Raw genomic sequence first — 14,582 nt, 5'->3', positions numbered from 1 at the left:
CTGACTGGCCTGTAATTTCCCGGATCTCCTCTGGAACCCTTTTTAAAGATGGGGGTGACATTTGCTACCTTCCAGTCCTCAGGAACGGAGGCAGATTTCAATGAAAGATTACAGATTTTTGTTAGAAGATCCACAAGTTCAACTTTGAGTTCCTTCAGAACTCTCGGATGTATGCCATCCGGACCCGGTGACTTATTAGTTTTTAATTTGTCTATCAGTTGTAGGACCTCCTCATTTGTCACCTCAATCTGACTCAGGTCTTTCAACACCCCTTCCAAAATTAGTGGTTCTGGGGCAGGCAAAAAGTTCTCGTCTTCTACAGTGAAGACGGAGGCAAAAAATTCATTTAGCTTCTCAGCCATTTCCCTATCCTCCTTCAGTAATCCTTTTACCCCATGGTCATCCAAGGGCCCCACTGCCTCCCTGGCTGGTTTCCTACTTCTAATATATTTGAAGAAAGTTTTATTGTTGGTCTTTATGTTTTTTGCAATATGCTCCTCATAGTCCCTTTTTGCCTGCCTGATCACAGTCTTGCATTTGATTTGCCACAGCCTGTGTTCCCTTTTACTAATCTCACTTGGACTGGTTTTCCACCGCTTAAAGGAGTCCTTCTTACCTTTTACAGCTTCCATTACTTTGTTTGTTAACCATGCAGGCCTTTTCTTATGCCTGTTTGTGCCTTTCCTAACTTGTGGTATGTATTTTATCTGAGCTTCTAGGATTATAGTTTTAAATAGCGTCCAAGCTTCCCCAAGGGTTTTGACCGTATGTACCTTTCCTTTCAGTTTCTTCCTCACATGCCTCCTCATCTCAGTGTATTTACCCCTTTTAAAGTTAAACGTGGTTGTGGTGGTCTTTTTGGACAACTCCCTATTTATACAAACGGTGAAATCAATAACATTATGGTCACTGCTCCCAAGCGGCGCAATCACTTTTACATCTCTCACCAAGTCTTGGGCATTACTTAGGACCAAATCCAGGATCGCCCCACCCCTGGTAGGTTCTGAGACCATCTGCTCCATAGCACAGTCATTGAGAGCATCAAGAAACTCAATCTCTTTCTCTCGACCAGAACACATATTGACCCAATCAATCTGCGGGTAGTTAAAATCACCTATTACAACACAGTTTTTACGTTTAGCCGCTATCTTTAAGCCTTCCATCATATTATAATCGTCCTCTCTCTTTTGATTTGGTGGGCGATAACAAACTCCCATAGTTAAATTTCCTTTTGGGCCCTCTATTTCAACCCAAAGCATTTCTAAAAGTGAATCTAATTCTCTGATCTCAGTCTTACTGGACCGTATATCCTCTCTGACATACAGAGCCACCCCACCTCCAACCCTTCCCTCCCTATCCTTCCGATATAGCTTATATCCAGGAATCACCGTGTCCCACTGATTCTCCTCATTCCACCAAGTTTCTGAAATTCCCACAATGTCTATGTTTTCTCCCAACACTAAACATTCCAATTCACCAATTTTACTTTGAACACTTCTAGCATTTGCATACAAACATCTATAATTTCCCAGGCAAGCTAGGCCCGCCACCTTCCTCCTGCCGCCTCGAGACACTGGCAGACAGTCCATATTGTTTGTCACCTTCACAGTGGACAACTCCGGTCCGTTACCCGGTAGAAAAATAGCAGCTAACCCTTCATCTCTTTGAGACGAGTCCTCCCGAACCAGAGACATTTCATCTCCTGTCGGCTTTCCCCCAAGATTTAGTTTAAAAACTGCTCTGCCACCTTTTTGATTTTAAGCGCCAGCAGCCTGGTTCCATCTGGGGACAAGTGGAGACCGTCTCTTTTGTACAGCTCCCGCTTGTTCCAGAAAGCATCCCAGTGCCTAACAAACTTAAACCCTTCCTCCTTACACCATCGTCTCATCCACACATTGAGACTTCTAATTTGTGCCTGTCTCTCCTGCCCTACACGTGGAACAGGTAGCACTTCCGAGAAGGCTACCTTGGAGGTCCTGGCCTTAGGTCTCCTGCCTAGCAGCCTAAATTTTTCCTCCAGGACCTCACGACTGCATTTCCCCACATCGTTGGTGCCAACATGCACCACGACCACAGGCTCCTCCCCAGCACTGTCTATCAGTCTATCTACTACACGCGTAATGTCCGCTACCTTCGCACCAGGCAGGCAAGTCACCATACGGTCAGTACGCGGTTTCGCCACCCGGCTGTCTACTTGCCTAATGATCCTAATAAAGCCAGGAGGGGCAGGGGTCCAAATTACAAGTTGTAGGGCGAGCAGATGCGAGAAACCTGTCAATTTCCTCCAGACTGAGAGCGCTGAAACCATCCAGGACACACTCTGAAGACAGGCACGGAGCCTCAGGTTCACATACTGTCTCCGATATGGCGGGACAGTCGTGGCAGAGTGATGCGACCTTATCTGCAAAAAAATTTGCAAAAGCCTCACAGCCAATCTCCAATTCTTTAGAATTTGGTCTGCCTTATGGCAGAGTTATAAGGGTCCGAATTGTATTGAACAGTTGTGCCGGGTGCGAAGTTGCAGATGCAATCTTAGCCGCAAAGTATGTTTTCTTTGTGGCCTTGACTGCCATCTCATAGGACTTCATTACTTCTCTATAAGATGTTCTAATCGCTTTGTCTCGAGTGTGCCGCCATTGCCTCTCTAGCCGTCTGAGTCCACGCTTTAATTGCCGCAACTCCTGGTTATACCAGGGTGCTGACTTTTGGCAGGGCGCAGAGGACGCCTAGGTGCGATCTTGTCGATGGCCCTGGAGAGCCTGTCATTCCAGGACTCTACCAAGTCATCTAAGGAATTGCCAGGGAGCCAGGGATCCCGTAGAGCCATCAGGAACCGTTCCGGATCCATCTGACTCTGCGGGCGAGCTAAAATGCACTCGCCGCCTAAACAGGGACATCCACACGAGCCTTGAGGGCATAGTGGTCCAACCATGGAACTGCTTCAGCAGTAACATCGTCCACTAGAACTCCCGCCACGAAGATCAAGTCTAACATGTGCCCCGCCTGGTGGGTGGGCGTTGTAACAATTTGGGAGAGTCCTAGTGTCGCCATGGATGACACCATGGATAGAGGTCGCGTCATCGGCCTCGGGTGCTCCAATGCCCAGCCTGCTGCGGCCTCCAGTAGGGACAGTAAGGCACTAGCTGGTGCGTTAGGCAGTCGGTACACCAACCAGATCGCCAACCCCTCCCCAACGTCCCACGCCAGACCGGCACATTCAATACCCTCAATCTCCGGGGCCGGGAGGGCCCAAAAGGAGTAAGCCTCTCGTATGAATAGAGCCACCCCTCCCCCCCGCCGGCTAGTTCATGACTGGTGAAAGACCGAGTATCAATGTATCGGTTTCATTCTTCTCAAGCAATGGCTCTAGCCAAAGTATTGGTCTATCAATAAACGTAGTCTTTGTATCAATGTCGACTCGTCATTGAACCCACATGCTTGACAGAGGTAGGGGAGGGGGAGGACCGTGGGTTGCACTTACCCAGCCATGGGCAATGGTCCTCACACGCTAAGCCTTCAGGAGCCGGGAACCTGTAGAGACCTAGAAACAAGAGCAGTTAGCCCCAGGGGAGAGACTTCACTCTCCCCCTCGTGAGTCAAAGATACTGTCAAAGCAACCACGCAGTGAAGAGCCTGTCACCAACCTGCCTTTCCCTCACTCTAAGTTCGCATGGCAGGGGGCTCTCCGGCAGAGCCCCTCACCCCACACGGCTGTCCCTAACAACTGAGTTGTGCGAAGCTGGAGCAGAAGTATTTCTAGGAGGAGGGCAACGGTGATTGGCTGTTAGGGAGGGGGCCCATCAGCCCAGGGCACGAGGAGATTGGTTAGGCAATTACACTGCTCCCTTTGGGGTTTGTGAGCTCCCGCGGCGGTGGGGGCAACCTTTGTTTTCGGTTTCAATGAGTGTCTATAGGATGTGTTGCTGTTTTTGCAGACGTAACTTTATGCCTCTCGGGGAGGGCGTATCATGGCCCGAACTCCTTAAGGAGCCGCCTAAGCCAGGCTGCACCCCCAACTCCACCCCCTCCTGCGCCGGAGTGCCTAACTCTGCTGCACTTCCGTCAATGCTTGGGCGCAGCCCTACAGCGGCGGCACTCTCAGCTGGAGTGGCGCTTCAGCAGCTCCACACCCACGTAAGTGCCCTCCAGCATGGCAGGACTGGACTTATGCCAGTGCAAATATGATTTCCGCCAATGTGGGGAAAGGTTTGCTCCCAAAGCACTTTGCCCCCCCCCCATAGGACTATGCTCTAAATTTGTGAATGAGTTGTTCAGGGCAGTGAGAACAGAGAGGACTATGAGGCACTCCAGAGGGATCTGTCAAGGCTGGGCGAGTAGGCCTCAACAGGGCAAAAGAGGCTCAACATCAACAACTGCAAAGTAATGCATAATGGAGCCAGAAATTCTAACTATTAATATATGTTAATAGGGTCCAAATTGACAGTAACGAGAAAGATCTTGAAGTCACAATAGATAGCTCATTGAAGATGTCAACTCAGTTTTATTATGATTATTAGAAAGAGAATTGAAAACAAATCAGCCAGTATCATAATGTCCCTGTATAAATGTATGGTGCAGCCTCTTTTGGAATACTGAGTACAGTTCTAGTCACCAAATCTCAGAAAAGATATTATAGCATTGGAAAATGTGCAGAAAAGGGCAACTAAAATGATTAAGGCTATGGAACAGCTTTCCTATGAGGAAACGTTGAAGAGATTTAGACTCTATAGCTTGGAGAAATGATGATTGAGGGTTGACATGATAGTGGTTTACAGAACTATGTATCGGATAGTGGTAGAGAAAGAAGTACTCCCCCCTTTCTGACAATATAAAAACTCATGGGCACTCAATAAAATTAATAAACAGTAGACTTATAAGAAATAAAAGGGAATACTTTTTCACCCAAAGAGTAGTTAACATATGGAATTCACTGCCACAGGTAGTAGTAGCAGCTGTAATCATAGACAGCTTCAAGAGGTGACCGAATAAACATGGAACAGAAATCCATCAGTGGCTTTAGCCAGAAGGTACAGATGGAGCTCTTTGTCTGGGGCAATGATGCTCTGTATTCTTGGTGCTTAGGGGGTGACAGCAGGAGGGCTTCAGGAGATGTACTGCTGGTGGATCTCCTGATGGCACCTGGATTTGGCCACTATGTTGGACCGGAGGGGTATTGGCCTGATCCAACATGGCTTCTCTTATGTTCTTAAGGATCAGAGGGTTGACAGAAATCTTTTAAAATATATATATGCCATTTAAAAAAAATAGAGGAAAAAATGGCTATTCCTATTGACTTTAGTGGAGTTCCAGATATTTGGAAGTTCTCAATTTCTAAATTTTTGGTCCATATCATCTTGCAGTATGTCCTAAAAGATTATAGGAAATCAATCCGAATAGCTTATTGATTTTCAGAGGTGCCAGGACTTGATGTGATCAAGAGATGAGCCATCTGTGGGAAAGAGGTAGAAGAACCTGTGCACAGAAGAAATGTGTTGCAGGGGGTGTGGGTGTGTAGTGGAGAATGCTTCCTGAATCAAGAAACTGAACAAAGATCTCTTCCAGTCCCATGACTCTGCAACTTGTTTTGGACTTCCTGACCCTCAGCAAGCTCCACCTCAGTAACCTGATTTGTTGTCTTCCTTTCCCACCCACCCCTCTTTTTTTAGAAACATCACAGAGATGATGGCAACCGTTTCCCTGCAAATTGTTGCAATTATTGAGCCCCTTATTCAGCATGCAGATTGGTTCTTTCCAGGAGGTAAGAAGCATTTTGTTCCCATTTGTTGCTGGTGTCATTTTGTATGCCAGGGCTAACTGACCTCAGATCAATTTCCTTTTTGAGTTCTGTTGCAGCCTCTGTTCTTGATATTTTAACCAGTCTTTTCCCTCTTTTATAAAACTTAGCTATTTGGGGTCAGCTTGAGTATATCCCCAAACTTATAGATCAGAACTCTTTGCCTCTTCTGTTGTCCACTTCAAGGCCCCTTGCAGGTTCAGGAGGAGCAAATCCTCAGGCAACATGCAACACAGCTGCTTTGACTAATTATCCACTCAGTTCTCAAGGCTTCAAGATGAAAACAAGGCTTCAGAAACAAAACATCTGCCCAAATAAGATAAAAAGTTTGCCTCCAGCTGTCAGCAAAACACATTAAAAAGTTTTGTAATAAATCACTCAAGATAAAAGGCGGAGGCTTCTCCAAATAGGGAATAAAATAAAAATAGGGAGCTCTGGGATCAAGCTGCCAAACAGGCAACCACCATCTTTGTAGTATCCCACAATGCCATTAGGTTGGGCATATCCAAAATGACCCAAAACCCTCCATAAGTTCTAGGAGTAATAAAAATGTACTCCCTGGAAGTTTTGGAATTTTTTGGTTTGGGGAGGTACAGAAGTGGGAACGAAGAGAGAAAAAGCTAGCTACCAGATAGCTGTTAGATGTGATCTCTGTCCCATGAAATTTAAAGAGGAGTAGAAGCCTCCCTGCAGCAGTTGATGCCAACTGACAGCTGATAGTGGGATGGACAGAGTCTGGTCTACCAGCTGGTGAAAATAATCAGGCCAGACTAACAGTCCTGAGAGGGCAGGAATGGGGTCACTGGAAAAATGGTCCAGAATTGTGAGGTACTGCAAAAAAACTCACCCAAAACAGTTTTGAGGGTCTGGAAAATGGATAATGAAAAGCAAGTCCTCCCCAAAATTCAAACCCAAAAGGTACACAGAATATTTGAATGTCTTTCCTGGTGGGTCATTCTCCTCATGGGTATATCCTCCTGGATATAACATCTATGATTAGATGTTCTGATCAGCTGCTGGTGCTTTTGGCCAAGATCTTAACAATAGCACCTGTTTCCCTGATTATATCCTTAACTTTCTTTGTGTGGCACCAATGAGAATAATTATCTAGGAAATCCCCTCTATGGTTGCTATCCACATTAAAAGCGTGGGGAGGGGGTCTCCCTACTCAGTGAGGTCAAGTGATTCTAAATTTGTTAGACAGGCCTTGTCTGTCGCCCCTTACCCTAAGCAATATTTTGGCCTTTTGATCTTTCCAATTAGACATTGAATTCAACTTGACTGGGAATTATGGAAGTCCTGTGCATGTGAACCACAACGCCAATTACAATTCCATGCCATCACCTGATATGGACCATGCTGACCACAGGCATCCAGATCAGGCCAGGCGACCACTCAGTGTGGCTACGGACAACATGATGCTGGAATTCTACAAGAAGGATGGGTAGGGAGTGCTTTTGCTTTGCTGCTGGGAAGAGTATGGGTCTAATATTCCATGGTATGCAAGCTGAAAAAGACTGTGCTGGCCTAAAGTACTGGTGCTTGGTAAAGTAGTCTCCGTATTCTCTAGCAGTGCAAATGCCTCACTGCCTTGTCATTAACATCTCACCTTGCTCCTGATTTCATCATCCCCAGGTACCTGGCTTGTGGCCTTTTGGGAAGGGAACTGGGTTGTTGCACCTGGCCCCTTACTATCTGCCTGCTTGTGCCTGGCCCCTACTAGCTGTTCTGTTTTTTGGACAGGTTAGTCTACATTATAAAGTGAGAAGATTAATCTTTGGGATACCAACAGGGGATAGTACAACGATTCAAAAGCAGCATTGTGGAACCTCGTGACTAGAAGGTGATGTTGGCAGCTCTGCTAACTCTCATTTGGCTGAGTCTGGCCCAGGTTAGGCTGAAGACAGAACTTTTCCAAAGTGAACTGTTTGCTTTTTGGATGTAGTAAATAAGTTTTTTGTTATTAGAGGTTTGTGCAACCACTTTATAGAACTATAGCTTTACAGCTTTTATCCAGATGATCACCACCTTGACACATTTGAAGATTTGTCATGCAGAGCTGCTCTTGTTAGGGAGTAAAGGGATTTGATCAGTTTTGGAAAAGGTTCTCAAATCATGTCTTTTGTGATGGACAGTCCATCATCCTAGCATCTTCTTCTGTTGTCTATCAAAGGGAAATTACTTGCTGGATTCAAGAGCTGGGGAGCAGTGCAGCCACAACTGAAGAAGCTCAGCTGAAAAAACAATACAGGATACTGTTTACTCTAGTCACCCATTGTGTAACAATTAAGTCAAGTTGGAGTGGCCTTTACCAGTTCAGCAGAAACTATTAGCTTGTCCATGAGGCAATGCTGGTGGTTATTGCTCCCCTGCTGTGGCAGGCTAGCCATAGAGGAACTGCACACTCCAAACTTCACTGGTCTGAGTACATTTAAGGACATTGGCTCTCCTCATCTTTGTTTTTAGCTCTGAATTGCTAGATCTGGGATGGTCAAGAGTAGGAATGGGCAGCCTTGCCTAGGGCACCAAAAAGCCTGACACCGGCCCTGTCACCACCATACACATACAGTCGCCCTCATGTTCACTGACAGCCATTTAAACAGAACCCTTTTGATTTCTCCTAGTTCGTGCCCATCTCTTGTCAAGAGCACCTGGCAGCTCTTGAGAACAATTTGGGCAGCAGTGAGAGGGGGCTGTCCCTGTTTTTTTCCCCTGTCCTGTCCAACTTATGGATGTTGTCTAACAAAAGCCACCATCCATAAATATCTGTTCTACCCTCAGGGGTAGCAGCCAGTGCAATTACCCCTTTTGATACAGAAGGGAGTAAAATATTGTGACTTGACCCAAGATACCACAGCTAAATAGTTATAGAACTGAAATTAAAAGTGCATATATTGGAAATCTTTTCCTAGTTTTTCAGGCATCTGAAGGATTCTTATCCCGTATGTTCCTAGTAGATAAGAAAGACCGGGAAATTAGACCCATTTTAGACTTCAAAAAACTAAACATTTTTCTTCATGTTTCTACGTTCTGTATGGAAGTCCTTTGATTTTTCAATTATTAAAGCTTAATTGTTATTGATTTGAAGGATGCCTGTTTTCATATTTTAATCCATCCTCAAGATTGCAAATTCCTATATTTTTCATGTGAGGAGAGAGTTTTTCAGTACACTATCCTACCTTTTGATATAACCATCACACCCAGGGTATTCTCAAAATACTTCACCCCAGTTATTGCCTACCTCCATATGCATGGTTACCATATATTCCTTTACCTATATGATTGATTACTGGGGATGAATTCCAAGGACCGATTGCTGAGTCATTGCACTCTTGTCCTGGAGACCTGTCAAAAGTTAGGACACCTAGCAAACTGGGATATCATGATTAGGGATGTCAGTTTGGTAAAGGGTTTACCGAATAATTACCGAACAAATCCTTTCGGTAAACATTCGGAAATAGGTATTCTGTATAGGCTTTTGAGCCTTTTTTGTATTTCTGAATAATTACAGTATTAATAGAAATATTCGGTAAAGCTAATCCTTCCATAGAAAACAATGGGGAAAAGCAAAAGGCAGTCTGTGATTGCCTTTCCCCACCTCTGGCTGGGGGGGAGGGAGGGAGAAGGCCTCTGACCAATCAGAGCCATGCATTTTTTCAGATAGCTAATGCATGGCTTTGCAGGACCCTTCAGGGCTGTTGTGCAGAGTAGGGGGAAGGGAGAAACTGCAATTCTCCAATGGAATTGCATGTTTTTCCCCTCAAGTCAATCAGAGAACAGAACAATTTATTTTCAAACTGTTCTGTTCTGTCCATGAGCAGAGAGAGGGTATTTATTTACCATCTCTTGCCTCATGGACTCCATTGCTGTTCCTGTTGCCATAGAGAGACTGTGAGCTGGTGTTGAACCTCTGCTGCGTTGGCAGTGCTCTGCTGCTCTGCTCTCTATGGCCTTGGGTGGTGATCCTGATCTGGAAGGAGATTGGGGAATTTTTATAAGCAGGTTTTTGTTTCTATCTTAGAAAACCTGTTTTCCTCCTGCTTTGGGTAGATGTCTGGGTGGTTTTGTGCTTGGGGGGCTGCTGGGTGGGGATTGGGGATGGCTGTGGCCTCACCTGGCTGGGATTGTTTGTTAAAATTATTTTTGCTCTGCTCTGCTGTTTTGGGCCTCTGGTAGTCTGTTTTGGTTCCTTGGCACAGGTCTTTTTCTGTGGCCTGAGTGCTTCTGTCAAGCATCTATATTTCTCAATAAATAGTCTTTTGTTGTTAAATCAAAATAATTGTAGGAACTCAGAAGCTTTACCAAGGACACAAGCCTTGGAAGTAATGACGTATACAGGGTAGCATAGTTACAATATAGAATGACTTCAAAGGATGTCAGGCAGATGCAGCTTGAGTCATGGGTTCAAAGGATACTACACAGTATCTATTTTATTACTAAGGAATTTAGGCTACTGTAACGTACTCGAAGTGGAGACGAGAGTAGGGCAACATAGTTTATTAGGAGCACGTTGCAAGAGAGGGAGCACGCGGGCCGGGCCCCGCTTATATACAATTCCCGGTACAGCCTACTAGGTCGGTCAGGCCAATCCTGACCTGTTGAACTACCCGCCGCAGCTGTTGATTGGCGGGTGATTCCGCGCCCTGCGCTGGAGGCTTCTGGGACAGCCCAGTAGCCTCTGCGCGGGCGCAAGTTGTTTACTGATACACTACACCCCTCCCCCCCTAGTTAAGGAACATAGTCCTTGAGATATGCGGGAGGTCGGCGCTCCCGGGTGGACCGTCTAGGGAGGTCTGGTGGGGGAGGCGCTGCTACCGCGGTTGGTGCTTCTGCGGCCCGTGGTGTGGCCGGAGGCGGCGGGGCCAGCTCAGCGGGTCTTTCGGGCTCGGACCGTTCTGGTGTTCCCTGCGTCGGCGTGATGGGTGTTGGGGCCTCGTCCTCAGGTCGGCTCTCGGTTGGCCCCTCCCCGGACCACGCCTCTTCTGTGTCCGCCGGCTCCTCTGGTAGCGTGCGGCGGCGCAACTGGTCTATGTGCCGCCGTAATATCTGGCCCCCCTCGGTTGATATGTCATAGTGGCGGGACCCCGTCACTCGTAGCACTCGGCCCGCCACCCACTCCGGCCCCCTTGCGTAGTTCCGGGCGTAGACTGGGTCGCCCGCAAAGAACCCCCTGACTGTGTCCCGAACCTCGGGGCTCCCGCGGGTGTCTGACGCCCGGTCGGGGTGTAGCCTGTCCAGTCGGGTTGGCAGCTTGCGTCCCATTAGGAGCTCTGCCGGGCTCACCCCTGTGACTGGGTTGGGGGTGACCCTATTGTCGAAAAGGAATACCGCTAATCGGTGGTCCCAGTCTCCCTGTACAATTCGGCCCAGGGCTTCTTTCGTTGTGCGGACCATCCGCTCCGCCTGGCCGTTGGTGGCTGGGTGGAAGGGGGCAGATCTTATGTGCCTAATCAGGTATCTATGGAGGAACACCTGGAAGTCTGCAGACGTGAACGCAGTCCCGTTGTCTGAGACTATGGTGTCCGGGATCCCGTGTGTGCATAAGACCCTGCGCAGCGCTCGGATTGCGGCGGCGGATGAGGTGGACCCTACGGGGATGACCTCCAACCACTTGGTGTAGGCGTCCACTATTATCATGAAGATCTGCCCCTGGAATGGCCCCGCGAAATCAAGGTGGAGTCTCGACCATGGTTTTCAGGTTGACTCCCACCTAGTGGCGGGGGCGCTGGGAGGCTCGGGCCGCGACTCTTGACACGTTTGGCACCGTCGGACCCAGCCCTCTATCTCCCCGTCCATCCCCGGCCACCAGACGTAGCTTCTGGCCAAGGCCTTCATTCGGACTATGCCGGGGTGGGTCTCATGTAAAGATTCTAGGACACGCTTTTGCAGCGGGGGCGGAATCACCACTCTACTTCCCCATAACAGGCACCCCTTGTGGGCTGCTAGTTCCTCCCTCCTGGTCTTATACGGCTTGAATTCTTCCCCCATGTTCCCCTCCGGCCAGCCCCTCACCACCCAGTCGAGCACCCGTGCTAGTGTCTTGTGTTTCTGGGTGGCCTTGGCGACCTCCGCTGCGTGTAGGGGCGGCTCCGGGAGGCTCTCCATTAGCATGACCTGGTGTGCGGGGGCGGGGTCTGGACCCGTTTCCGGAAGCGGCAAGCGGCTGAGTGCGTCCGCGTGACCCATAGCCTTGCTGGCCCTGTGTACCAGTGTGTAAGTGTAGGAGTTGAGGAATTGGTTCCACCTCAACACGCGCTGCGACAGTATTTGGGGGGTTTGACGGTCGGGGGCCAGCAGACCTAAGAGGGGCTTGTGGTCCGTAGCTATGGTGAACCTCCGCCCATACAGGTATTCATGGAACTTGCGGACCCCCGCCACGATTGCCAGAGCCTCCTTGTCTATTTGCATGTAGTTGCGCTCGGCTGGTGTCAGTGTGCGGGAGTAGTATGCGACCGGTACCTCCCTCCCGTCGTGTAGTTGGTGCCCCAGGACTGCTCCCACCCCGTATGGCGACGCATCGCATGCCAGGATGACGGGGAGGCCCTCGTCAAAATGGTGGAGCACCGCATTAGACACCAACACATCCTTGACTGCCTGAAACGCGGCCGCTTGGCGTTTGCCCCAAACCCAAGGGGCTTTTTTGTCCAGCAGGCGGTGCAGGGGCTCTGCTAGGGCCGCCTTGTGGGGGAGAAATGAATGGTAAAAGTTAAGCACCCCCAAGAAGCTTTGTAGCTCCGCTTTGCAGGTGGGGGCTGGCGCTTTCACAATGGCTCGGGTCTTCTCTTCCGTTGGGTGGATTCCCGCTGCGTCTACGGCGAACCCCAGGAACTCCACCCGTGGGACCCCCAACAGGCATTTCTCCCTCTTGACTTTGAGCCCCGCTGCCTGGAACCGGCGGAGTACCTCTCTTAGGCAGTTGTCGAATTCTTCGGGGTCCGGGGCGGCGACTAGCACGTCATCAAAAAACGGCTGGACTCCCGAGATCCCTTTCAGGAGAGCGTCCATTATACTCTGGAAGATCCCGGGAGCGACGCTAACCCCGAATTGGAGCCTCCTCACCCTGAAGGCCCCCCTGTGTGTCACTATCGTTTGGGCTTCCGCCGTCTTAGCATCTACCGGGAGCTGTTGGTAGGCCTGTGCCAGGTCCAGCTTCCCGAAGATCTTGGACCCCGCTAGGGCAGCCAGAACGTGGCTTACCACCGGCACTGGGTAGGGGTTATCCTGCAGTGCCTTGTTTATCGTGCATTTATAGTCTGCACAGATCCGCACCTCCCCATTTGGCTTGATGGGGGTTACGATGGGGGTCTCCCAGGTGGCGTAGTCCACAGGCTCCAGGACTCCCTGGGCTGTGAGGCGGTCTAGTTCGGCCTCTATTTTTGGCTTTAAAGCGAACGGGACCCTCCTCGCCTTGAGCCGAATCGGCCGGATCGTGGGGTCTAGCGGTAGGGAGATGGCCGGCCCTTTGTAGCTCCCTAGAGAACCATCGAACACGTCAGGGAACTCTTGGCATATCTCCCCGAACCCCCTGGGTGTTAGGGTTTGCCCCACCCCTTCCACCCGGATCCCCAAGGGTTTGAACCACGCCAGTCCCAGCAGGGTGGCAAGCTGGCGCTTTACCACCAGGATGTCCAGCGGCCCGTAGAAGGACCCCCGCTCGACTTGCACCCGCGCCCACCCCGCGATTTGCACCGGATTCTTCTGAAAGTCCCGGAGTATGAAGTTCGCCGGCCTTAGTTGCAGCCGCTGGGGGGGGGCACAGCTTCCTCAGGGTTTCCTCCGCTATAATGGAGATGGAGGAACCAGAGTCCACTTCCATTTGGCAGGGGTTCCCCTCGATGAGGACCGCCATTTTGATTTTATCGGGGGTGGATAGGGGCAAGTTCAGTACCTGCAGGGACGTGGAGTCCGTGGAGTGGAACTCCGCCGACTCGTGATGCGTGGTCGGCCTCCGGCGGTTGGGCTTGGCTCGGCAAGCCCTCGCAATGTGGCCCGTTTTTCCGCAGCTCCGGCAGTCCCAGGTCCGGTATCGGCAGTCCCGCCTGTCGTGGGGGTCGCCGCAGCTGGCGCACTTGGTGGCCGGAACCCTCTCCGTCGCTGGGGGTCGTTCGGCCGCTCGGGGGCGTTGGGCGGCTCTGCTGGGTGGCCCGGCTGGGCGGCGCAGCTGGTGGGCTTCTTCCTCCTCTGGGCAGTGTCAGAACTTAAGAACTTCAAACGGATCCCATACTTGGTTACAAAGTTAGGATTTTATTGAAGAGAACTAAGCGCTGGAAAAGGCAAGATAACAGTGATGGCGAGAGCCAGCACCAGCACAATTTTATACACGTAAAGCAAACATCCCACAAAGCCACAATTCACACCGTTACAGGCACATCTGTCTTCTCACCATCACTATCAGTAGAGAGGATGCCTCCCTACTCCGAAGGCCATGCTGCTCGGCTTCAAAGGGTCCCAGTGTGAGAATGTGCAGAGACATAACATAACTCATTCTACAGCCCCAAATATTTTGGATACCAGTGGGGCAAGGTTAATTACTATTCAAGCACTTTGGGTCAAGCAAAGGTTACAACATGGAGTCAGTTTGGTTCAGTAACAAAGCAGCTCTAAGCCACAGTAAGAGTACAATACAGCATTGGTCACATTATAGGGAACCAGCAGTAAAGATACAAGTTCTGACATACTGCCCCCCCTAAGCGCCCCCTCCCGCGGGGCCAGCCTTGGGCTTGTGCGGGTACAGTAGGTGAAACTTTTTCAGCAGTTGCGGAGCGGCTACGTTCTGAGATTCGACCCA

At 49.6% G+C, this 14,582-nt stretch overlaps 1 protein-coding gene across 8 annotated transcripts in view; it reads left to right on the top strand.

Annotated features, from left to right (window-relative positions):
- Window positions 1-14,582, top strand: part of ARHGAP44 (Rho GTPase activating protein 44) — a 385,723-nt gene that overhangs the window by 318,862 nt on the left and 52,279 nt on the right. For all 8 annotated transcript variants that reach the window (XM_060252571.1, XM_060252572.1, XM_060252570.1 and 5 more), the window contains exons 15-16: window positions 5,667-5,758; window positions 7,058-7,238. In XM_060252571.1, coding sequence (XP_060108554.1) covers window positions 5,667-5,758; window positions 7,058-7,238 — 273 coding nt within the window. The remainder of the gene's footprint in view (window positions 1-5,666; window positions 5,759-7,057; window positions 7,239-14,582) is intronic.

The sequence above is a fragment of the Heteronotia binoei genome, chromosome 13 (genome assembly GCF_032191835.1).
Source record: "Heteronotia binoei isolate CCM8104 ecotype False Entrance Well chromosome 13, APGP_CSIRO_Hbin_v1, whole genome shotgun sequence".
Classification (NCBI taxonomy): domain Eukaryota; kingdom Metazoa; phylum Chordata; class Lepidosauria; order Squamata; family Gekkonidae; genus Heteronotia; species Heteronotia binoei.
Note: the sequence above shows the minus strand (reverse complement) of the source record. Positions and strands in the feature narration are given on the sequence as shown.